This window comes from Lemur catta, chromosome 8, assembly GCF_020740605.2.
Source record: "Lemur catta isolate mLemCat1 chromosome 8, mLemCat1.pri, whole genome shotgun sequence".
Classification (NCBI taxonomy): Eukaryota; Metazoa; Chordata; class Mammalia; order Primates; family Lemuridae; genus Lemur; species Lemur catta.
This window is the reverse complement of record NC_059135.1, coordinates 99,946,918-99,971,387: the sequence shown is the minus strand read 5'-3', so window position 1 is coordinate 99,971,387 and position 24,470 is coordinate 99,946,918. Positions and strand designations below refer to the sequence as shown.

Here is a 24,470-nt window from a genome sequence, read left to right as displayed (position 1 = left end):
CTTTGTACAGCTGTCCAGGTACCCCAGCAGTCAGGGAAGCCTTCCTGCAGGAGGTAGGCCTGAGGCAGCCTTGAAGGAAAGGAGGGTCTGGTTAGGTTAGGGCTCTTGTGCTTATCCTTGGCAGAGCTTTTGGCAACTCCAGGAAGAAGCGGGCCACCCAGATGGAGTTTCCCAACCTTGAGGAGGAGACCCACGAGCAGGGGTCTCCATGTTAAGGTCGGCAGCCCAGATGCACACCTGTGGGAAGCGGCTCTCTTCGTCCAGGAGGGAGATGATGCTCACGGGCTTGAGGGCCAGTAGGTCGAGGGTGGGCCGATTGTCAGTGTAGTGGATGTGGTCCCAGGCAATGCCCTCCGAGCGGTACTCCTCCTGCTCCATGGTGAACACGTGCTGCACAAAGAACTGCTGCAGGTGCTCGTTGGCGAAGTTGATGCACAGTTGCTCAAAGCTGTGGAGGCAACGCCACCGCCCAGGGCAGAGCGGGGTCAGCTTGGGCCCCGCCGCAGCAGGCTGGAGCCGTGGGATCCCCAGCCACCACGCACGGCCGCACACCACATGCCCAGAGATGCACCTCATGCACCATTCAGGCTCTGTCTGCTCACAGCCACCCCTCCCCACGCACCCTCACTCCTCTCTCTGCTCTGCTACTGTCACCTCCTCCACCCCAAGGCAAGCAGGCTAAGAGAACTGAGAAGGCTCAGCATATCATCAAGTCCTTGCCTTTGGCTTCTTGTGATCCTGAGGGGAAAATGCAAGCTCCCCACCACGTAGCAGAAGCGGTGCTAGCCTGCAGTGCTCTGCAGAATTGTTACAAAGTAGGTTAAACAAGTACCGAGATAACTGCCAGGCACAGGATGAGGGCCCAGCGCTCTTGCCTCGAAGTGGCTGGCTCAGATCGGCCCTGACTGCTCTAGTGCTGCTTTGACTGTCCCATAGTGCCCTTGAGCTAGCTGTTGTACTAAAATCTCTGCCTAGTGGAGAATTATACCATTAAATAACACAGGTTGTGTGATGGCGCATGATGATGGCACTGCTCATGCTCGATTTGTGTCACTGTGACCACACAATGAACATACAATGTAAGAGCTCTGTGTCCCTCACTGGGAAGGGACTTAAGGCAACCTCACAAGTGGTAGATGTGGATTCTGCAGGCAAGAAAGCTCCCGTGGAAGTTCCTGTGCTGCCCTGGAGCAAGTGCCCTTGTAATGAACCTCTAATCAACTCATCTAACACAGCAAGCTGGACTCCTCTGAGTCATTCTCAGAGATGGAGTCTCTCAGCTCCATCTCGGTTTGCAGGATGGTTTTTCTATACTATCCTGGGATTTTTCCAAAACAGGTCCCCTGCAGGGTCCTCTGCCAGGCCTGCCTGTCCTGACACTGAGACCATCATTGTGGGGCTGAGAGCACATGACAGCCCCAGCCCCGGGGGCAAGGTGACCTTGGTGTTGATACAAGCTTCCAGAGACCCGGGATTGACTGCCTGGCCCCTCTGCAGGGACCAGACGTACTCCCTACCCGCCACCCCCAAGCCCTGCAACCTGCTCTCCGTCCTGGCTCCCTGCCTTGAGAAATGGCCCTGCACCCACCACCCCTGGCTCGAGTCAGAGACCAAGGTGTCACGCTTGGCAGCTCACTGTGCCTCCTCCCCAATTCCCATCTGCTGCTGAGTCTGGCGCATGCTGTCTCCAACACAGAACCCGACCTGTTCACTTCTTTCCATGCCCCCGCCCCCACCCGCTGTCACCTGAGTGCAGCCTCCTCTGCTCACTGGGCACACTCACAGCCTCCTCACAGCTCTGCCCCGCCAGCCTCGCCCCGCCTGTCACTCAAACGCGGCCACTGGGGGCGCTTTCTGATGTGTAATCTGGTCACGCTCTTCCCTGCTCCAAACCCCGGCTTGCCTTGTCTTCAGGATCCAGACAGTGACCACCACAGAAGGCCCTGCCCACCTCTGCAGCCCCACCCTTGCTGCTCGGGACTCCTCAGGGCACTGTGAGTGCACCGGCCCCTTCCTACCTCCGGCTCTGCACGCGTGGGTGCCTCCCCTCCTTCCCTGTCACCCCGCTAGCTGTGCCCATCTCTGGCTCTGCCCTAGGCAGAGCCTCCTCAGGATGGTCACCCGGTTAGGCAAGACCTCGTCATACTTTCCACTGTTTGTTCAATGTCTCTTAATCCAAGAAGTGAGGGGATAGGCCAGCTGTGCCCCCACACCGAGCGTACTGCCTGGAGCCGCTCAGTGAGCAGACGCAGAACGCGTGACCAAGGGGAGACCCAGTGAAAGCAGCACCTCCTTCCCAGCCCCCCAGGCTGCAGCCCCAGCACAAACCCAGCTGGTGGCTACTGGTGGCTACTGATGGCTTTCCTTCAGGGAGGGGTCCCTGCATACATGGCCCCATCTTCCAGAACCAACCCCTGATTCACCTCCAAATGTGCATGGTCAGCTCACCTGTCCCCCCCAGGGCTCAACACCAATGCCCTGAATCTTACTGGAGTTCCCCATGCCTTGGGCTAAGTTCTGCCAGCCCTGCCGCCCCCCACCTGACCGCAGTGCGCAGGCCCCTGGGAGGCTGAGGTCCCAACCTGCTTGCACACGAAATGGCTATGTCTCAACAATCCTGGCTCTCCCAGGAGGCCTTCTAAATCACTCCCAGGCCACACGTCACCTGCAGACAGGTCCTTGAGCCCTGGGATGCCAAGGTCAGGCTGGCCCCTAGGCTCCTCAGACAGTGCCCAGAGGCCTCTGCTTCTTGGGGGCATGGGCCCAGCCTCTGCCCCGCCAAGCCCTTTAAATGAACCAGACTCAGGTAAGCTGGATTGCATCCGGAATGCTGCCTGCCTGCTTGTCCCACAGTCCTCATTCGACCCCTCCTGACTCGCGACAATGCCCGGCCCGTTGCCCGGCCTGGTGTGGCTCCTTCACCACCCTTGTCTACCCACCCCAGCCTCTACTACGATCACATCTGGTAGCAACTTTCTGACCTGCCTCCAGGTTACAGCTCTTCAGCGTGCAGTCTGGGATGCTGGACACTGGGTCAGAGAAGTCCTGCCTCGCCTTACCCACCAATTCAAATGTGAGGACGGTCCACAAATGCCTCAGCTCCCCCACTCCCTGTTATGATAGCCCCCCGAAGTTGCAGCCAAATCATGGTTACTGATTTCCATTTTCACCCTGACCTCGTGTGACAGTTCACTCGGGTTCATGAGGAGAGCAGATGGCTCAAGAGGAGGGACAAGGGGTCTCTCTCGGGGATGGCTTTTAGCCCTGTGGCCCTCTCTAGATGTGCTGGGGACACTGTGGATAGGCATGGCTGCCTCATGCAGAAAGACCCGGGCCTGCTCGCAGGCTCACCCTGGCCTGGGTGGGGGCGTGGCCGCCCTCTAGCTCACTCCGTTACAGGAGAGCAGGTGGACTGAGATTTTAGATCTTCATACCTATTGTTCCGGAAATTTTCAAAGCCAAATATGTCCAGGAGGCCGATGGCCTTCCGCACATTTTTGGGGTCCTGGGCAGGAGGCGTGAAGATTGCAGTGTTGATCTTCTTGACGATCCACAGGAACAGGTGCCCATAGATACCCTGGGGAGACAGGGGGTGAGGCCCGGGCTTTGAGGCACAGGAGGGGCTGCCCTTCTCCAAGCTCACCTGGAGAGGCCCTGTGCAGAACAGACGTCACGGACCTGCTGAGGGATGTTATCCCGACTCGAGAAGCGAGAAACCGAGGCCCGAGAGGCCAGGAAGCCCAAGGTCAGTGGCAAGTGACCAGCAGAGTCGGGACCTGCCCGCTGATCTCTGCTCCTTCCTGCTCTCCACCAGCAGCACAAGGAGCCAGGCCGTGGCCAGCAGATAGGACGCGCGGGCCCCGCTCCGGCAGCTCTGTACCTTGGCAAAGGCGTCCCTCCGGTCTGCGGCCTGGGCGACGTTCAGGGGCCTGGTGACGTCCTCCCCGCGGATGAGGATGGTGTGCTTGATCAGGCAGTCCCGGAGCGCCTGGTGCTGCACCTGGGAAGGCAGGTGGGGGCTGTGTCGCACCTGTGGAGCAGAGCCTGGCCCAGGACTCCCATCTGCTTCTGCCGTGTCTTGTTCCCTCTCATGTCCAAACACCCTACGCCCGGGCCCCGAGGGTGGGCAGTGCCCGAGACCAGGGCCAGGCTGGATCGGGCCAGAACCAGGGCCCTGGGAGCCCTGAGGCACAGAGTATTTGGGAAGGATGCCCCAGCTCGGGGGCCAGTGTGCTGGTCTCCTGGGGGCCTAGAGAAGGGGCTGGTGCCTTGGAAAGCTAGGATCAGGGAGGGCTGAGGCCAGGCCTCAGGTGGGCCCCAACCGAAATCACTCCCACCTGGAGGCTGAAGGCCTAAGGCCACAAGGGGAGTGTGGATGGCCAGGGCCTCCCCACCATGCGGGGAAGGTGGAGCCGCCAGGCCCAAAGCTTCTAAGTACCCCTGAATCAAGTGAAGAATGTTAACAGCAAAATGTGCCTCATGTAATTGCTTTTTCTATTTTCTTCAGATTCTATTAATTTTCCACCAGAACTGTCCGTGGACAAGGTGTAGAGGACGCGACCGTGTCCAGCGCAGAGGTCTCTCCCCACCCAGCGCCTGCCGGCCGTCCTCCGCAGCGAGGCTCACGTCGTGTGGGCGATGACGGGGAGGGCTGGGGGGGCCCAGGCTCCTCAGCACGTCCCACGTCCCAGAATAGCACGGCTCCCGGGAGGCCCTGGGCACGGGCACAGGCGGGGCCGTCCTGAAGGGTGTTGGGCTACTGGGCGGGGTGGAGGGCGAGGGCGCCAAGTTAGCGCCACTGCCCAGCAGGAGGGGACGCAGGGAGAAGGAAAGCCAAACCGGCCTTCTGCTGTCTGTCACTGACCGGCTGGCACTGCCCTCAGGGCACAGAGGTTGAGCTTAGAGCCGGGGAGACGGGTGGGGGCCGGGGTAGGGTTACGAGATTCAGGCGTCAGGGGTCTGTCAGCCCAGGCCCCTGGAGCCCCTCATAAAAGTGGCAAACACCACGGCCCTACCTCCAGTAGCTTCGTCACAACCGGAAAGGCAGGCGTCTCCGACAGGTCTGAGGAATCCAGGTTGTCGAAGACGGCAGCTAGGGAGAGGGGCGGGAACGCTGCGTGGGACAGAGGCCCCGCGAGGCCCGAGGAGTGCGCCCACCGCAGGCGAGCAGGAGCTGGGGGACCTGCGTTTACCAGGCGCGCTGGGCACTCTGGCGGCGACACGGCCGGCTAACCAGAGTGGCCTCGGCCTGGAGGAGCCTCGGGGGCTGGGGCCGAGGAACGCAGCAGGCACGAGAGAACGCAGACAGACACACGGACCCAGCAGCTCCAGCAAGCAAAGCTAGAGGCTGCCTGGGTACTCCGTGTCGGTAGCAGAAGGGTCTGCAGAAAGCAAGGAAGCGACCTCCGCAGAAGGAGGGCAGGTGATTTACCTCCGGTGGAACGAACTGGCTCAGCAAGAAGGGGCTGCGGGGCACCCGGGTGTGGGAGAGTCTCTGTTTGGCTTTAGCGGTGGTTACTTGGTGATGGCTTTATTTATTACAACATGCCTTTGTGTTTTTTGCACTTTTTTATCTGTCTACTTTATTTCACAATTTTTTTAAGTTAAAAAAAAAAATAAAAAATGCCCCTCTCCAAGCCTGGCAGTCTGTCCTAAGGTGGAGTTTGTTGGCTCAAAGAGGAGGAACCGGAGGTGGAGAGGCGGGTCGGGAGCTAGGGCAGTGGCGCGGGGCCTGGCTTGCAGCCGGTGCCCGTCAGTGCCGCTTCCTGCGGCCGGATGAACACACAAATGCCCAGGAGTGGCGGCAGCGCTGGCTGAAGGAGGCTGGTGGCTCATCTGCCAGTGCCAGCGCTCTCGGGTCCCCAGTTCAGACTTCTCCCCCCAGATAGGCCCACTCTTCTTCAACGTCCCCTTCAACCTGGGGCCCTGGTCTCTTCAAGCGGAGGGGCCACCGTCTGCCACGTCCCTCAGCAGCTAAGGACCTGGGAGAGGCAGCGGCCCACACCCGGCAATCGGGGCCTGGATTTGTGAATGCCGCAGAGACTTCCTCCTCCCCCCACCCCAGCCCCTCCACCCCTCCTCCCCGGGGGGCAGAACCAACGTTACCCATAAACTCCACGTTCCCCAGGTGGAGAATGGCGGCCAGCAGCTTGCTGAGGTCCCAGTTCTCAGAGTCGGAGAACTGGAGGATCTTCATGGCCGAGCGGACGTGGGCGTAGTCGTTGGCGTCGCTGAGCCCCTCGCAGGAGGTGCAGTTCCCCTGCGGGACGAGGCGCCTCAGCTCACGGGCCACCCACACCCCACCTCCTCCGTCCCGGGCCAGCAAGGCTGAAGGCCTCCGGGGCGCAGCCAGAGGCCCCTGAGAAGTCACACGTCACAGGCTCGGGGTGGACCCTGCAGGGCCACATCAAGGCCCGAGCTCAGAAGATACATAAAAGTTCTTCCAGAGGCAGAATCACAATGGCACAGCCACAGCGTCGGGGGCCTTGCAGCTGGCACTGGCACTTGGCCACCTGGGAGCTGGGACAAGCCATTCCGAGTCCCTGAGCCTCTATTTGTCATCTGCCAATACTTGAGCCTGCCTTGTCTCTGGGAATACTGTGGGCTCATTCCTTTAGCAAACAGGTCCCAAGGCCACTGGTCCCATCCTGTGCTTCTCAGAAACGGGGAGGCCGCCCCGCCCGGCACTGCACACCGCATCCAGGAGGGCAGGAGGGAGCGCATGACCACGTCGTGGGCTGCTACAGGTGCCCGGACCACAGTGGCCAGGACCAGCCCCGTGGAGAAGTGGGAACGGCTTCCGGGCGGCGGGGGGCGGGGGGGCAGGGCCATGAGGCAGGAGGGGGACCGGGCCAAGGAGAGGCTGGGGGCAGCTTTGAGAAGGGAGAGGCTGGAGAAGGGTTGGATCATGGGGGGCTTGGAAACCACACACAGGAGCTTGGCCCCCCAGGCCACAGGAGTCACTGCAGCGTTGCCATCGGAGACGTGACACCATCAGATTTGCACTGTGGGAAGAGCCTTTTGCTGCTGGGTGGGCGATGGAGAGAGGTCAACACTAGCAACAGGGGGACCTGTGAGGACACTACCGGCATGGGCCAGGCGGGGCTGGTGAAGGCCTTGGGGCAAGGACCCAGGGAGATTGTCAGCCGGGAGAGGGATCCCTAGGCGACCACGCCCTCTCCCTAGCGTGCGCAGTGGCTGCCCAAGGTAGGAGGTGCAGCCGAGAGAGAGCAAGGCCCTGCTTTCCGGGGCTTGTGTTCTAGGGGTGCCTACAGCGACGGCGATCAGAGTGAAATCGAGACTGGGCGTGTGGATGACGCCCCATGACCCACTGAGCACCAGGGGCCTGCTGTCCGGCAGGAATCAAAGGAAGAAGAGGTTTGTGGGGAAGGACCAGGACCAGCTTGGGGCAGGGGGTGCATGTGACAGCAAGGTGACAAGGGGCTGGTGGGGAGGGAAGGGGGGCCCCAGCCCCACCTAGGGAGCTTCTCTGCAGCTGTCACCAAGGCTGCGCAGCTCCGGCCCTCCTCCCTCCCTCTCCGTGGTGGTTGGGAGGTGAGGCTCACCATGGTCAGGTAGTGGTACTCCGAGGGTGTCCCCAGGGACAGCAGTTCCTTGTCCTCTGCACGCATCCCCAAGAGCATGCAGTAGAAGATGTGGAAGTTCCGCTCCTCCGGGGCCTGGCAAGGAGGCGTTGCAGACACATTTGTGAGCAACTCCCCTGGGGGCTCCGGCTGCCTCCTGCCCAGCCCTGTCCCGGCAGAGCCTTCCCGGTCAGGTGTGACTTTGGAATCGGCCCACAGGCTGCTAGCCTCAGGCCTCACCCTAGGCCCCCAAGACCGGCTCACCCCCTGTGAACGCATCACTGCCAGGTGTGCCCCGCATCTCCACCACGCCCCACAGCAGGCTGGACAGCGGCCGCACAAGGCCAGGCCCTCTGCTCACAACCCTACACTCGCCATGGTCACTTAGTGGCACATGGAGTTGCCCAGGCCTTCCTTTTTATTTTTTATTTTTTTGAGACAGAGTCTTGCTCTGTTGCCCGGACTAGAGTGCCGTGGCATCAGCCTAGCTCACAGCAACCTCAAACTCCGGGGCTCGAGCAATCCTCCTGCCTCAGCCTCCCGAGTAGCTGGGACCACAGGCATGCGCCACCATGCCCAGCTAAATTTTTTTGTTTGTTTTGTTTCCATTTTTAGTTGACTGGCTAAATTTTTTTTCTATTTTTAGTAGAGATGGGGTCTCACTCTTGCTCAGGCTGGTCTCAGACTTCAAGCGATCCTCCCACCTTGGCCTCCCACAGTGCTAGGATTACAGGGATGAGCCACCGCATTCCTTCCTTATTTTTAACACTATTTACAAATACATTCTCATTGTAAAAATCCAAACAATCTGAAGTATATACAGTATAATGAAAAGATGAGCGTTTCTTCCCACCCTGCCTTCCCATCCTCAAATTCCCTCCCTTTCCTCCCCAGAACCATTCGAGGATCTGCGTTCATTTCTAGATATTTTAAATGCATTTACTTATAGTATATCTATAAATAGTTCTTTCTTTTTTTCACAAAAACATATTTTTTGTTCTGCAACTTCCTTTTTTTCCATCCAAACATGTCTCTTGGCGATCCTTCCACATCAACACACACAGGCCCCTCCTCCATAACTGCGCCGGCATCCCATAGCGCAGATACGCCGTCATTTTTAAATTTGTCTCTTAACCCAGGCAGGGCTAGTTTCTCACCTGGCTTTCGACATTTCCTGCCCATTTGGGGGTATCATTTTGGGTGACAAGTTCTTTGAATTCACCAAGCACTGTGTGAAGAAGTATAAGCTTCCGGAAAGGGCAGACTTTGGAGTCGGAGGGACTGCCACATTCTAGCTACATGACCCTGGGCGAGCGCCCTAACTCATCTGGGTGCAGTTCCTTCATCTGTACTGTGGGGATAGGAGACCTACTTCTCACGGCTGTGACGATCAAATGAGACGATGCAGGGGACATGCCTGGCACCGGGTGGGGGTCACTAAGCGTGAGTGTCCTTCTCAGCTCTCCACGGTGCCGCAGCGCCTGTCCACCCTCAGGCAGCCCCAGCCCCTCTGCTGGTGGCGTCCCCCCCAGACCTTCCTCTGCGTGTGCGTGTGCTCCCATGCGTGCACGTGTCAGGTGTCATACCATCACTCAAGAGCACCCTCACAAGCAGGGGCGTTAATTCTGCTGTTGTGGGTGCCACACATCGGGGTCCCTGCCATTCGGAATCAGCTACATGACTGGCCCAGTGCAAAACTAAATCGTGGGGCCGTTAGCTAAAACGTTAGTAAGAATTTCAAGATGGCAACAGCAGAGCATTAAACCAAACATGGGCCCCTTCTGGGCATAGGCCAGTGTGACAGCCCAGGCCACGTGCCACCACATTCCCTGTCCGCGAGCCTTTTGGACACTGTTATCCAGCTCCCCCTGCCATGGTCCCAAAACCGAAGATACAGCCCTCCCTCAGATGGGAACTAGCCCAGGCTCGGAGTCAATTCTAGTAGAGCCGAGCAATGGCTGCACCAAGGAACGAAGACAATTGTATGGATGAAAAATCCCAAACTGAGACAATCTTATCACTTGCTTTCCTGGAATTCTGGAGAGGGACCACCATTGTCCAGTGAGGGCTCTGGGGAGGGATGAGAGTGGTAGGAGGGGACTCCTCTTAGAAGCCGCCCCCAAGCCCCCAGCTCCTGTGCTGGCCGCGTGGAGGCCTCACCTGCCGGCAGACGCGGGACTTCTCCAGGAGAAACTGCTCAATGCGTGCGCCCTCGATCACCCCACTGGGGTTGAAGTAGATGTCGATGTACTTCCCGAAGCGGCTCGAGTTGTCATTGCGGACTGTCTTGGCATTTCCGAAGGCTGAGAGTGAATGGGCAGTGCCCACAATGGGGGCAGAGAAGAGAAAATTTACTTTAAGGTGCTAATCAGGGAAGGCTTCTCAGAAGAGGTGGCCAAGCCCAGAAGTGAAGGATGGGTAGAGTTGCAGCAGACGGTGGTGGCAGCCAAGGGCATGCTAAGAGGAAGGCAAAATGCAGGCTCTGGGGTCAGAACACATGAGGCGCACTTGCAGGGGGGGAAAGTTGGCCAGGGTTTAGGATGCAGGAGGAAGGCAGTGGAAGGTAGACAGAGCCAGTTGGTAGGTGGGGCCAGGTGTCACAGAGCCTCAGAAGTTGGGAATTAGTTCTGTCGGTGATGGGGGAAGCAGGAAAGTGAGAGAGTGTGGGAACAGATTCCCAGAGGCTTTAGAAAGATGACTCAGGCTGCAGGGTAGAGGCTGGGTGCAGAGGGCAAGCTTGCAGGGTAGAGGCTGGGTGCAGAGGGCAAGCTTGCAGGTAGAGTCTGGGATGCAGAGGGCAAGCTTGTAGGGTAGAGGCTGGGTACAGAGGGCAAGCTTGCAGGTAGAGGCTGGGATGCAGAGGGCAAGCTTGCAGGGTAGAGGGTGGGTGCAGAGGGCAAGCTTGCAGGTAGAGGCTGGGATGCAGAGGGCAAGCTTGCAGGGTACAGGCTGGGTACAGAGGGCAAGCTTGCAGGTAGAGGCTGGGTGCAGAGGGCAAGCTTGCAGGTAGAGGCTGGGTGCAGAGGGCAAGCTTGCAGTAGAGGCTGGGTGCAGAGGGCAAGCTTGCAGGGTAGAGGCTGGGTGCAAAGGGCAAGCTTGCAGGTAGAGGCTGGGATGCAGAGGGCAAGCTTGCAGGTAGAGGCTGGGTGCAGAGGGCAAGCTTGCAGGTAGAGGCTGGATGTAGAGGGCAAGCTTGCAGGTAGAGGCTGGGTGCAGAGGGCAAGCTTGCAGGTAGAGGCTGGATGTAGAGGGCAAGCTTGCAGGTAGAGGCTGGGTGCAGAGGGCAAGCTTGCAGGTAGAGGCTGGATGTAGAGGGCAAGCTTGCAGGTAGAGGCTGGGTGCAGAGGGCAAGCTTGCAGTAGAGGCTGGGTGCAAAGGGCAAGCTTGCAGGGTAGAGGCTGGGTGCAAAGGGCAAGCTTGCAGGTAGAGGCTGGGTGCAGAGGGCAAGCTTGCAGGTAGAGGCTGGGTACAGAGGGCAAGCTTGCAGGTAGAGGCTGGATGTAGAGGGCAAGCTTGCAGGTAGAGGCTGGATATAGAGGGCAAGCTTGCAGGTAGAGGCTGGGATGCAGAGGGCAAGCTTGCAGGGACTGTGGCAAGTTCTGGCCCAGGCCAGGACACAGATGAGGTGGTCAGACCAGGAGGTGTTTGAATTGCAGCATGATCCAAAAAAGTGTTTTTCGTAAAGCTGTTTCTGCAAGTTTTTCTGATGTGATCCGCAGTAAGAAAGATATTTTGCAACATGTGCTTGTATATACATACCCCCACCTGCACACACATAATTAAAACAAAATAGTAACAGTTCTTACCAAGAGCAGAGGGTTGGAGTATTTTCATTTTATTTTTATTTTCTTTTCTTTCACCACTTGCTTTTGAACATAGATATTTTTTCATTTTATTTTTATTTTGGGTTGAAGTATTTTCTATTCTGTGGTATTTCATTTGCTCTAGAAGAGACTGACTTCATGACCCATTAATGGTTGAGATGCAGTCTGGAAATACCACATCCAGCATTAGTCCCACGACACAAAGGAACAGGGCTCCTCGGGGACATGGGCTTAGCAGCACACTCTGTCACTCTCCCGAGGAACCCCAGTGTGCCACAGAGCCTCTGGGAAGTGCCACAGTTATTCAACTTATTGAACCCGATGTGGCCATCTCGAGAATGACTGGTCAGCTGCCTCTTTAAGAAAGAACTTGATGTGGGCAATTATTTTGCAGTAATCGACAAGCTGATTTTAAAATATATTGTATATGGAAAGGCAAAGGACCTAGAATAGCCAAGTTTGAAAAGAAGAACAAAATAGGAGAACATGTGCTATCTGATTGTAAAACTTCCTGTAAAGCTACAGAAATCAAGAGAGTGTAGTGCTGGTGAAAGGACAGAGAAATAGCACAGAGTGGAGGATCTGGGAACAGTCCCACACATGTATGTTTCATTGATTTTAGACAAAGGAGCAAACACAACTCAACGGAAGAAAAAATAGTCTTTTTGACAAATAGGGCTGGAACAATTGGATATCCACATATAAAACAGGAGAGAGCGAGAGAGGGAGAGAGTCTGCTCATACCTTGCACCCTATAAAAAATTGGATCATAAACCTAAATGTAAGAATTGAAATTACAAAGCATCTGGAAGAAACATGGGAGAAAATCTTCAGGTTAGGCAAAGATTTCTTAGATATAACACAAAGAGCATGACCCAGAAAAGGAAAAACTGATAAATTGAACTTCATTAAAATTTAAAACTTCTGCCCTGCCAAGGACACTGTTAAAAGAATGAAACAACAAGCCTCAGACTGGGACACAGTATTTGCAAAACAGGTATCTTATAAAGGTCTTGTATCCAGAATATATAAAGGCTACCAACTGAATGATTTCATTTACATGACATTCTGAAAAAGTCAAAACTTCAGAGGGGAAAAGACAAATCAGTGGTTGCCAGGGGCTGGGACTGGGGAGACAGTCTGACTACAGATGGACATGAGGGAAGGCTTAGGGGTGGTGGGAACATTCTATCTCATGGTTGTGATGGAGGTTATAGGACTGCATGAGTTTGTTAAAACTCATGAAACCGTACATCAAAAAAGGTGAATTTTTACCGTATGCAAAGCATACCTCCATCCTAAAGGAACAAGAGAGGCTGTGCTGCCCAGTGGCTGACAGGCTTGGAGCTGAGATCACAGGCTCTGGGCCACCCCCACCAGGGGCTGCACCCGGGGTCCCTGGGGGATAAGGCAGGACTCCTCTGGGGGCAGGTTGGCCAAGACCTGGTCAGACCCGCAGGGCAGCTAGACCCTCTCCCCACGCACGCCTGCTTTCTCTCCTCCTTGCTTTCCTGCGTCCCACCAGCATCCCAGTCTGAGGCCTGCCCACCGTTCCTGCTTCCCTCCACGTTCTCTTCCAAGGGGTCACCCTTGATAAACCTCCTGCAGCCCTGACTCTGGCCCAGCACCTGCTTCCCAGGGGACCTGCACGGACTCATGCAGCATTTCCCAAATTTAAAAGGAATACTTCTTATAATCCTGTGGAAAACACACAGTGACAGCTCATAAATTTGTCAGTCTTTCCCTTTCATGCCACCTGGGAGCACTCCCCACCCTCATCTTTGGTGTTCCAAGGATCCAGAGGAGTCGCTAAAGCTTTATGGCCCATCCTGTCCCTCCCTTGGCCACTCCTGGCAGGAAGGCTCCAGTCCACAGGCTGCGGGGGAGGGTGGGTCCCCAGGGTGACGCTTACCCTCGAGGATGGGGTTGGCCTCCAGGACCTGCTGCTCAATCCACGAATGCTGGCCACTGACGGTGGCCAGGAACTGCAGGACGAGCTTGGTGGTCTCTGTCTTGCCAGCCCCAGACTCACCGCTACAAAGAGGGAGTGTAGAGACATGAGTCCACAGAACAAGTATTTTCTTCAACACTGCTCAACTCTCCTGCAATCCCACCCTGGGCCTGCTTTCTGGGCCAGTCTGACAGCGATGCCCTCTTCCCATGCAGAAATCCCACTGCATTTGCCCCGAAGTCCCCTGTGGGTCTGCAGCTGCCTATGTTGTGTAAGTTATTAGTGTGTTTGTCTTTTCTTCCCTGCTGGGCTGCAAGCTCCTCGGTACATTCCAGGGTCACAGCACACTGCCCAGTGAATACAGATGAATGAAGGAGCCGACTCAATGCCTTGCTAATGAAAGCACGGCCCACAGGTGGGCAGCAGACTCGGAAAGCAGACGATGGCCCCTTAAGCTCTGTTGAATCAGATTCTGCATTTTTGCAAGCTCGCTGGGGAGGATCCCTGCACTTTAAAGTTTGCATAATGAACTCCCCCTGTTCCATTACCCAGCTTCAACTCCTGGCCAATTTTGTTTCCCTTCCTGCACTATTTTGAAGGAAATCCGGGCCAGATATTGTTTCCTCTGAAAATATTACCTTTCTAAAAACTTATGATCAAAATGTCCACCATCGCTGTGCTGGCACAGCCGAGCCAGATCAACAAACCTCCGCTGATGGCTGCAGACTCACATCAAGGGCCAGGCATTTGTGCAAACACAAGCTCATCAAATGACCCACCAGTGTAGAGACAGGAGCTTAAGGGGACTTGCTCACAGCCCTGCAGGAAGCCAGGGCAGAAGGAGAACCCTGTGTGACACAAGTGACATGTCACACTGCCATGGGCCAAAGATCAGGGAGCTCTTTCCTCCCCTGGCAGCACCCAGGTGGGAGCAGCCCTGGGAGCTCCACTGCAGCGAGGTGGGTCCCCCCGTCTTAGGGGGCAGACTGGGATTTTCAGCTCTCTCCCAGGGCACCTCACTGTCTTCTCCAGAGCTCTGGGTTCGAACTCCCCACTTGAGTGCTGTGTGCCACTGGAAAACAGTCTCAGCCTCTCCCATTGTAAGTTTCCCAGCAGTAACATGGGAATAAGAACATCTCCTTCAGAGGGTTGCTGAGGACACGAAATGCGATTGCCTATGCCGTAGGGATCTGGTCTCCGTTCGACGTCCCTCCTCAGAGAGGCTGTGCCTGGTCTGCCCCTCCTCTTCCCATGTTTTTCTTTAAAGCTCTTAGTCCCTGCATGATAATGCAATGATTTATTTCCTGTCTGCCTCCCCTTCTAGAATGTAAGGTCTATCAGGCAGCGATTTGGGTCCCTTTCATTTGCTGCTGCCGCCCTGTTTTAGGACAGTGAGGGGCACACAGCTGGGTCATGGTACAGCCTCGAAGGAATGAATGAATGAGTGACTCTGCTAGAGCACCAAGGGCGTTTGCCCTTGAATGAGCAGAGCTCCCACGACACGCTGGCCCTGCAGCTGTGCTGGTTGGGAGTGGTTTAGGGAGAGGGAAGCTCCCTCCTTCGGGAGATGCCTGCACCTGATGACGCAGCTCTGGTCCCTCTTATTCTTCTGCATGTTGAAGTAGCAGTTGTTGGCGATGGCGAAGAGGTGTGGGGGCAGCTCGCCCACGTGGCGGTTGTAGTAGAGCTGCACCTGCTCCCGGGTGTAGAGGGGCAGCACCTGGAATGGGTTCACGGCCACCAGGATGGAGCCTGTGTACGTCTGGGGAAGGGAGGAGCTGGTCAGCACCCTCTGCCCCGAGCAGAGCTGCCCAGCCTGGCCTTGGCTGCCATGCCTGAGGGCTACTGGAACCTGCCCACTCTGGTGGGGAAGGGGGGCCTGATTCTGGGCCAGGGAGACAAGACGCTTGGCTGCTCAGATCTTCCCTCTGGGAAGACGGGGTGTCCACCAGGAATGTGGGCCCCTGGGGGGCACGTTCCCAGGGAAGTTAGATGTTAAATGTTGAGTACCCTGCTTGGTACTTAGAAGGGGCTGGATAAAAATGGGCTGGACCGCCATGAACCACTGTAGCTCTCACTAATCCCGGCCGCAGGGCCTGTGTGCTCCGGGCCCCTGGGGATAAGCCCTGCTCTTGGGGCCCCAGCCCAGGATCAGCTGCTCCTCTGCAGCCCCCACTAGGTCCAGAGGCCCCTCTGGGGGTGGGACAGGGAGAGCCACCGCAACAAGCCACACGACTATCCACGTCTTGGTTTTTCATTTTAAGAAAGGAGAGGCTATCCCTCTGGCTTCAAGGCTATGACAAGCAAATGAAGAATGTGTGCACAAACGCTTCGGAAAGGACAGCTGCCAATTGGTGTAACTTACTGCTGCTGTCAGACCCAGGAGCTCTGCCCACATTAAACCAGAGTGACACAGGGTACCCTACCCCCAGCCTCAGGGGCCTCTGCCTTCCCCTCTGCAGGCCTGCCCTCCCTTCAGGGTCCCCAGAGCACTCCCCAACTTCTCAGAGCAGCCCAGAAGGGCTGGTCAGAGCCAAAGTGGCCACCCCTCCAGATCAGAGAGAGGCCCAGGCGGCGGTGACATCCCCAGGCTGCACCCACTTGGGCAGAGCACGGAGCGTGGGTGGAGCTGGTGTCAAGTTGGGATAATGCCTCTCCTGGGAAAATCTACATTGGAACCAGGATGACAGCTTAGGGCTGGAGTGAACCTCCATCCGCTGCCAGGGTTTGGGGGAAGGGCCCACCTCTACCCACATGGCCCTCCTCCTCTGGTGGGGATCCTGGATCCTGCTGTCCCAGGACTCACTCCTGGTCTGGTGACCCTGTCTCTGCAACATGCCTAGGAAGGCCATCCACTCAGCCACAGACAGAGGGAAGGGGCAGCACTTACTGAGCACCTACTGCGCTGTCACTCTGCACGTCAGCTTCCTACCCTCCAGGGTGTGATCACCCTGCTTCTTTTGGGTTGGGGAGCAAAGGAAGGCTGGGCTCCTCGCCCACCTCCCACAGTGAGGGGCGGGGAGTGGTGCCTGGCTCCAAGCCATCCCCACCCAGGAGGTTGGCCCCTGTACGGGTTCCCTTGTGGACACAAGTGGACTCACGTAGATCTTGTGCTGCCGGTAGCGGATCAGGAGGTTGTGCACCATGCCCGCCTCGTTCAGGTCCCCCAGGCAGATCATGTCATCCACGCCCTGGGCTGAGCTGGGGTGCATGGGGCTGAGGGCACCAAGGTCCTCTGCTTGGATCCAGTGTTCCTAGAATGATGGGCACAGACTCCCCTGAGGGGCAGCCGCCGTCCACGTGGGGCAGCCGCCCCACCCTCCCCTCTGAGTCCTCAGCAGTGAGGCAGCACTCAGGGCCATGGATCAGCTGACCTGGGGCTGGTGGCCAGTCTTTGGCCAAAGACAGATTGTGACAAGGGTCAACGGACACCTGTGACAGGATGAGGTCCATCTATGGCTAGGGCCAGCACATGTCTGTGGACCAGGGTCAGTGTGTAGCTGTGGCTAGGGCTGAATTTCAGACCAGGGTGGGGGAGCCTGGAGCTGGAAGATTCGGAGTCAGGTTGCATCAGGGGATCTTGCAGATTGTTGTATTATAATAAAACTGTGCAAGTAAGAGCATTTTTAAAAAATGCATTATGCAAATAGAAGATATTATTATTATTTTACTGGCTTCCATAAGCTGGGGCTCACAGGCCACAGTCTAGAACCTTCCCCTTGGAGACCAAGCCTGCAACCACCTCACTCTGCCACACCTAGCTGAGCAGCAAGGATGGCTGAAGGAGGAGTTAAGTGACCAGCTGGACACTTCCCTGCGAGTGCTGTGCCCCCACCAGTGGATGAGCTGGTCACCCTGGGCCACCCTGAGACTCCGGCCACTCACTTGTGGGGTTTTGCCCCTTCCTCCCCCTCCACACACCTTCCTCACCCACCTTTCCCACCGGCCCCCTTCACTTTGCAGACCGCTCTCCCCCTCCCGCAAGCCCCGCCCAGCCCCTTTCCCACTGTGCTCCTCCCTGTTCCCTAATTCTCCTAGTTTCCCACACACAACGCAGGGTTCACCACAACAGGACTCCTGTGGTCTGCCCTGCATCCGGGTCCCCACTCAGCCTTGGAGCACCTGCTGCCAGGGAGCAGAGCCAGAGAGGGGAGGGCGACAGGCCCTGGGGGGAGCCCCGCAACACTGACCTTGCCCTCATCATCCTCAACCAAGACCTTGCCCGGCTTCGTTTCCTTGATAATGCCTCCGATGGCCACGTCAGTCTTGTTTGTGGAGGGAGGGTCCAGCCACACATGGTCACCCTGGAGGACAGAGAGAGGACAATGGTCCGATCCTTCCTACTGGAGACTTACCACTCGGGGCTGTCCCTGCAGCCCAGAGCTCCCAAGGGGGCTGGAGCTCATCTCTCGCTCCCTCTCCTTTCTCTCTCTCTCTCTCTCTCTCTCTCTCTCTCTCCCTCTTCCTCTCTCTCCCCCTCTTCCTCTCTCTCTCTCTCTCTCACCCCAGGTTTCCTGTGAACAGGTGTCACTGGCATTTCTCACTGGGGAGGTACCAGATGTGGCCTGTACAGCTTCTCTCCATGTCTCTGGCTTTTCTGGGACAGTAAATTGACCAAGAACAGGAGCTCAGCCTTTGCCACGGGACCTCTCATGAAGAAAAAGAAACGCAGCACTATTTACAAAGGCAGCGTGGCCGAGTGGCTGCGAGAGCAGAGTGCTTCTCAAATTTGAGGATGTCAGCAGGAGTTGAGCTTTTCACTTGCATCATCTCAGAAATCACCCACAAGCAACTCGGAGGATGAGAAACAGAAACAAACGCGTCATCTGTGAAACCGGGAGAAGGCTGCACCCCTGAGCCATAGAGCAGCAGGAAGGCTGCTGGGAGATGCAGGAGGAAGCTGAAAAGGTGGTCCCAGCTGTGGATTCCAGAAAGTTCCAGCAAAGTTTATTTCTCTAAGGTGGGGGCACGTCCTGACGTCTTGCTGCAACAGCCAGAACAAAGGCATCAGGTGGCAGTGGAGCTCCCCAGGCCCGGCTTAGTTCTAAGAAATACACCACGTTTGCAGGCCTGCCATATTTGCAGGAAGCAGTCTCTCTGTGAGGTGAGAAGAGAGAAACCTTGCTCTGTGAAAAGCCCTCCAGTCCCAAATCCACTGCCTGGGAGTAGTAAAGACTAAAAACTCACATACAAGGTTTCTGCTAACCAGCAACATGGCGTTGACCCCAAGTGAAATCCAAGAAATCTCACCCCATTCAAAGAAAAGTGATCCAGAAGGAACCAGCGCAGGACTACAGACGGAGGTACTGAAATTCAAAAGGAGGGAATCCAAATGACACTCACCAGAAGAAAAAGAACTGCCACAGAGCAGTGGAAAGCTATGACCAAGTATTCCACCGTCATCTACAAAACCCTACGGAAGCACAGGCCAGAGGCCACGGAGCTCAGGAGCTAGGTGGGGAGACAACAGAGAAGAACGGGGCGTGAGTCAGCAGAGCTCAGAGAAGAAATGCAGGAAAAGAAACAAACACAGCCAGAATGAAGGCAAAATGGGAAACAAGAGCAGGGGAACATGCACTGGTTAAAAAACACGGGAAGAATCATAAAAGATAGGAAGGAGAAAAGTGAGCAAAATGACAGAAATTTAAAAAATTAGGATTAGGAAGGAAAGGATGGATATAGAAGACAGGCAAAAATACAAATAGAGTGTTCAAAGAAGAAAACTAGGGGCATAAAAAAGAGCAGAAAGATTATTTAAAGATAAAATTCAAGGCCGGGTGCGGTGGCTCACTATAATTTTAGCACTCCAGAAGGCTGAGGCAGGAGGATCATTTGAGGCCAGGTGTTGGAGACGAGCCTGAGCCAAGAGCAAGACCCCATTTTTCAAAAAATAGAAAAATTAGCTGGGTTTAGTGCCACACACCTGTAGTTCCAGCGGCTTGGGGGGCTGAGGCAGGAGATTCACTTGAGCCCAGGAGTTGGAGGCTGCAGTGAGCTGTGATGACGCCACTGCACTTTAGCCTGGGTGACAGAGTGAGACTCTGTCTCAAAAAAAAAAAAAAAAAAAGGAAAGAAAGAAAGAAAAAGAAAAAAAGAAGAGACAACTTTCTGGAAATTAAAGAAGCCTGAATCTATAGATTGAAAATGCACCAGGTACCAGCAAATAATAACCAATAAAAATCAACTCCAGGACATATATTAGTAAAACTGTAAAAATAAAGAAATAATTTTCAAGGGGTAGGTAGACAAAAAAAGAGGAAATTTAGTTAGTTGATAAAGAGAAAACTCAGAGCAAATTCAAATCCTATAAGAGGGCTAGCAACTTCTACAAAGATCTCAAGAAAAGAGCAATCTTCCCATTGGGATGGCCACTATCAAAAGAATAGAAAATAACAAAGCTGTCAAGGATGTGGAGAAATTGGAACTGTCGTCAGTGTTGGTGGGAATGTAAAGTGGTATAGCCATAATGGAAAACAGTGTGGAGTTTCCTCAGAAAGCTAAAAATAGAATTACCCTATGATCCAGCAATCCCACTCTGGGTATATATGTATCCAAAAGAGTTCGAAGCAGGATCTTGAAGAACCATTTGCACACCCATGTTCATTGCAGCAACTATTCACAACAACCAAGAAGTGGGAGCAATACAAATGTCCATCAACAGATGAATGGATTCAGGAAATGTAGGCTATACATACAATGGAATATTATACAGCCTTAAAAAAGAAGGAACTCCTGTCCCATGCTATAGCATGGATGGATTTTGAGGACATAATGCTAGGCAAAATAAGCTAATCTCAAAAGGAGAAATACTGACTCTTTAAGCTGTGTGCCCATATAACTTTATAAAAATAAAATTTAGATTCAAAAGAAGAGCAAGGAACAGTCGTACAGGCTGCAGAAGACTAGCATGAACAACATTTGGTATTTAGTGAACTAATGAAATCACATCAGAACCCTCAGAAGCCTGGGAGAAGCTTTCTTACAAGAAAGAAATTGCCAACAAGTGAATAATTGCATCGTGCAGCTGAAACCGCTGGCCGGTCACCAGAGTGAGCAGATTAAAAGTCGAAGACAGATGATGAGCATCTCACAGCAAAATTGACATTAACCGGAGCTGATGAAGAGAGACCATTTCCCATCCAGACCGAGTGACGAGGTGTCAGCACCATGGTGCTAGAAGAATAAAGAGCTGAGGCACGACTTCAGTTCACCCCATCTGGCCAAAGCCCTGCTAGGAAATACCCGAGCAGCCACGCAGCAGAAAAAGCCTCCTCATGACTCTACCTGCAGAGGACGACGGTGCACAGCCTGCAGCAGCCGAATCATGAGAAGGGTGAGCGAGGAGAGAAAGCAGCTGTCAGGTGCAAAGAAAGAAAACACAGGTGTTCACTTTCAGAAAGCAGAGGGACTGGCTCCTGAGGAGAAACTCCTGATGACCGGCTGCTGCTTGTGCCTGGGAAGAGCTCGCTGGAGAGGAGGCGGGAGCGCCAGCCCGAGACGGGAGCTACTACACGGAAACCCAAAGACCGGAAGCTGTGAACAGCCCACTCCTGGATCAGGGAGACCCGATCCTCCAGAGCCTTCACGCTGACGCCGCCCAAGGCGGGCGGCTCTGGCTCACAGGCTAAAGCGGCAGCGCACTGTGCCCACTGCCATGTGCCCACCTGCTACGTCCTTCTCCTCCCCTAGCAGAAGAGATGGGCCTCTGAGGCCTCTCTGTGCCCGTATTGGGGTCATCGGCCACCTCCAGAAGTGTCCCAGCCCCAGTGCAGGCCCGTCATTGACCACAGGAGCTCTGCTCGTCCGCAGGGACAGGTGGCACAGCTGCCGCAGATGCTGAGGGCCCTGCAGTGCCTGGTCATTGGACCACCTCCCATCTGATAAGGAATAAATTGATTGAGGATGGGGAATGATTGATTTACCATCAAGCTCAACAAACGAATGCTCATAGTTCAATTAATCAGAAACTGTGCCAGTCTAACAGAGAGGCACGTTGAGTCTCAAAATGTTTCCATCCAGTCTTGCCCACTGAAGGGTCCCCAGTCAACCTGCACAGACGTATGCTGATACTCACTGCTGTCATTTGGAAGGAAGATGAGGTCTCATTAAAGTGGCTAAGGTCATGTTCTCCCCAGGCCTCAGGGTGGTCAGGAGGTGCGGCCGCACCACGCGGGGTTTCTTCACTCAGCCACGTGGGATGAGGGGGGCTGGCGATTATGGTGAGAGAAAGGTGTATGGGCCTGTTTGTCCTCAGGTCACCCACCACGCATGTGTGCCAGTGAGGCTGTGTGCGTGTGCGTGTGTGCGTGCGTGTGTGTGTGTGTGTGTGTTGTGTGTGTGTGTGGTGTGTGCACCCAAGCATGTGCCTGGCAGGAAGCCTCAAAGCCAAAATCGGGAAAAGCTACTGGTTAAAGCAATGCCTTGGCGATGAGGGGTCTGTTCACCGTCTGCAAGTCTTCAGTTTGTGTTTGGGGCCTCACCCCTCCCCAGCTCTGAGTCACTGTGGTCCTTGGGGAGCACCACTCCCACCCAAGGATGGCACCAGTGACCCAGGCCCAGCCCACTCATCCCATCACCTCGGCCCTGAGAAAGGAGGCCGTACAAACTGCCTGGTTTGTGAGCCCCTGACCCAGTCGAGGCCAGTGCTGTCCAGGAAAAATGCAATATGAGCTACACATATGATTTAAAAATTTCTAGCAGCTACATTTAAAAAGTAAAGAGAAACAGGTGAAATTAGTTTTACAAATGTTGTTATTTAATCCAATATATCCAAAATACTATCATTTTATTAATATTACAATTGATACAAGAATTATTAATGTGATATTTCACAATCTTATTTTGCACTAGCCCTTAGATCCAGAGTGTGCTTTGAGCTGAGAGCACATCTCACTAGGGACCAGACACATTCCCAGGGCTCAGTGCCACCTGTGCTCCTGACCACCATCAGGGACAGCAGATTTAGCCGGCAGGGGCCACCTGCTCCCAGCACGTCCCAGTGCAGGATGGTCTGGCTCACCTCTGGGCCTAGGCATTTGCTGTTTCCTCTGGGGACCACTCTTCCCCCTTTGTACATACTCAGAACACCTAGGAGTCCTAAAGCTGTTATCAAGGTTTGGAATGAGATGTGGTTTCCAATGACCTGGTGTGATCTTCACAATAGTAGTGTTATTCTTATTTTATCACCAAGATCTGAGTGGTAGTGTTATGATTTGAAGCAAGGTGAGTGCGGCTCCAAAGGTGGAAGTGGCGAGGGAGGAAGTCCTGAAGGCCAGAGAGACTGGAGGAGTCATGTCAGCTGACAAGGGCATCCGGTGGCTGCTTCATCTGTGACCTGTGCCCCTCAGTAGCTGTGGCTGTGTCTCCCCTTCCCCATGGTAAGGACCAGTCAAGGCAGGGTCGCCCAGTTCTGAAAGGCACTGCTGATGTCTTGAGATGTCTCAGACGGCCCCATGTCCAACTGACAGCTGATAAGACTGAGGTCCAGAGAATGGAAGGGGCCTGGCCAAGGTCACGCAGCAGCTGAGGCAGCACCTCCCCCGCCCAGCGAGCCAGCCGCACACACTGAGAAAGGAGCACGACACTAAGGACACTGCGTTTGCAGACAGAGACACACCAAGCAGGCTTGAAAATGGGCACTCCCAGGGGAGTCGTGACAGGCCTTCCACGTCAGCTTTCAGAAACCCTGGTAAACAGAACAGCCCCAGAGAATTCCCAGCCAGACCCTTTTATCAACATGGATGATTCCAGCATTAACTTGATGTTACCACAGGATCCAGCTAGTCCCAATGTGGGCGTATCATAATACTGCCCTGGCTGGTCTTGAACCCCTGGCCTCAAGCAATCCTCCTGCCTCAGCCTCCTGAGCAGCTGGGATTACAGACATGAGCCACCACACCTGGCCAAAAATACATTCTTGAACATATGGTCAAATGATTTTCAACAAGAGTGCAAGACCATTCAATGGGGAAAGGACAGTCTCTTCAACAAACGGTGTTGGGGACACTCAATCTCCACATTCAAAAGAGAGCAGTTGGATCCTTACCTTACCTACACAAAAATTAACTCAAAATGGATTAAAGACCTCAATGTAAAAGCTAAAACTGTAAAACTCCTACAAAAAACATAGGGGAAAATCTTTATGACATTGGATTTGGCAGTGATTTCTTGGATATGACACCAAAACCAACAAAATAAAAATAGATAAATTGGGCTACATTAAAATTTAAAAGCTATGCACCAAAGGATACAATCAACAGAGTGAAATGGCAATCTATGGCATGGGAGAAAGTATTTGCAAATCATATGTCTGTTAAGGGGTTAATATCTACAATATATAAAGAACTCCTACAACTCAACAATAACAACAATCCAATTTAAAAATGGGCAAAGGACTTGAACAGATATTTTCCCAAAGAATATATACAAATGGACAAGCCCATAAGAAAGATGCTCAGCATCATTAATGATTAGGGAAATATAAATCAAAACCATAGTGGGATACCACTTCCTACCTGTTAGGTGACAACTATCAAAGAAACACGAAAGAACAAGTGTTGGTGAGGATATAGAGAAATAGGAACCCTTGTGGGAATGTGAGGTAGTGCAGCCACTCTGAAAAAGAGTATGGTAGTAACTAAAAAATTAAAAATAGAATTACCATATGATGGATCAATTTCACTTCTGAAAGAATTGAAAGCAGGATCTCAAAGAGACAGCTGCATACCGTGTTCATAGGCGCGTTATTCACGATAGCCAAGAGCTGGAAGCAGCACAAATAAATACCTATCGATGGCTGAAAGGATAAGCAAAGTGTGGTATATACATACAGTGGAATATTACTCACTTTAAAAAGGAAGGAAATCCTGTCATATGATACAACAAGGGTGAGCTTTGAGGACATTACACTGAGTGGCATAAGCCAATCACAAAAGAACAAAAGGGGAAATACTGTATGACTCCAGGCACCTACAGTAGCCAAATTCACAGACAGAAAGTAGAACGGTGGCTGCCAGGGACTGGGGAGGAAGGGCATGGAGAGTTGTTCAACGCGTATAGAGTTTTAGTTTTGCAAGATGAAAACAGTTTTGGAGATTAGTTGCATTAACAATG

At 54.2% G+C, this 24,470-nt stretch overlaps 1 protein-coding gene across 1 annotated transcript in view; it reads right to left on the bottom strand.

Moving 5' to 3' along the window:
• Positions 1-24,470, bottom strand: part of MYO7B (myosin VIIB) — an 83,261-nt gene that overhangs the window by 42,478 nt on the left and 16,313 nt on the right. The window contains exons 3-13 of the mRNA XM_045558836.1: positions 17,549-17,662; positions 16,460-16,612; positions 14,936-15,120; positions 13,320-13,441; positions 9,744-9,886; positions 7,566-7,679; positions 6,106-6,259; positions 5,016-5,092; positions 3,881-4,000; positions 3,435-3,577; positions 238-448 (exon numbers count right to left, since the gene is read on the bottom strand). Of these exons, the coding sequence (XP_045414792.1) occupies positions 238-448; positions 3,435-3,577; positions 3,881-4,000; positions 5,016-5,092; positions 6,106-6,259; positions 7,566-7,679; positions 9,744-9,886; positions 13,320-13,441; positions 14,936-15,120; positions 16,460-16,612; positions 17,549-17,662 (1,536 nt within the window). The remainder of the gene's footprint in view (positions 1-237; positions 449-3,434; positions 3,578-3,880; positions 4,001-5,015; positions 5,093-6,105; positions 6,260-7,565; positions 7,680-9,743; positions 9,887-13,319; positions 13,442-14,935; positions 15,121-16,459; positions 16,613-17,548; positions 17,663-24,470) is intronic.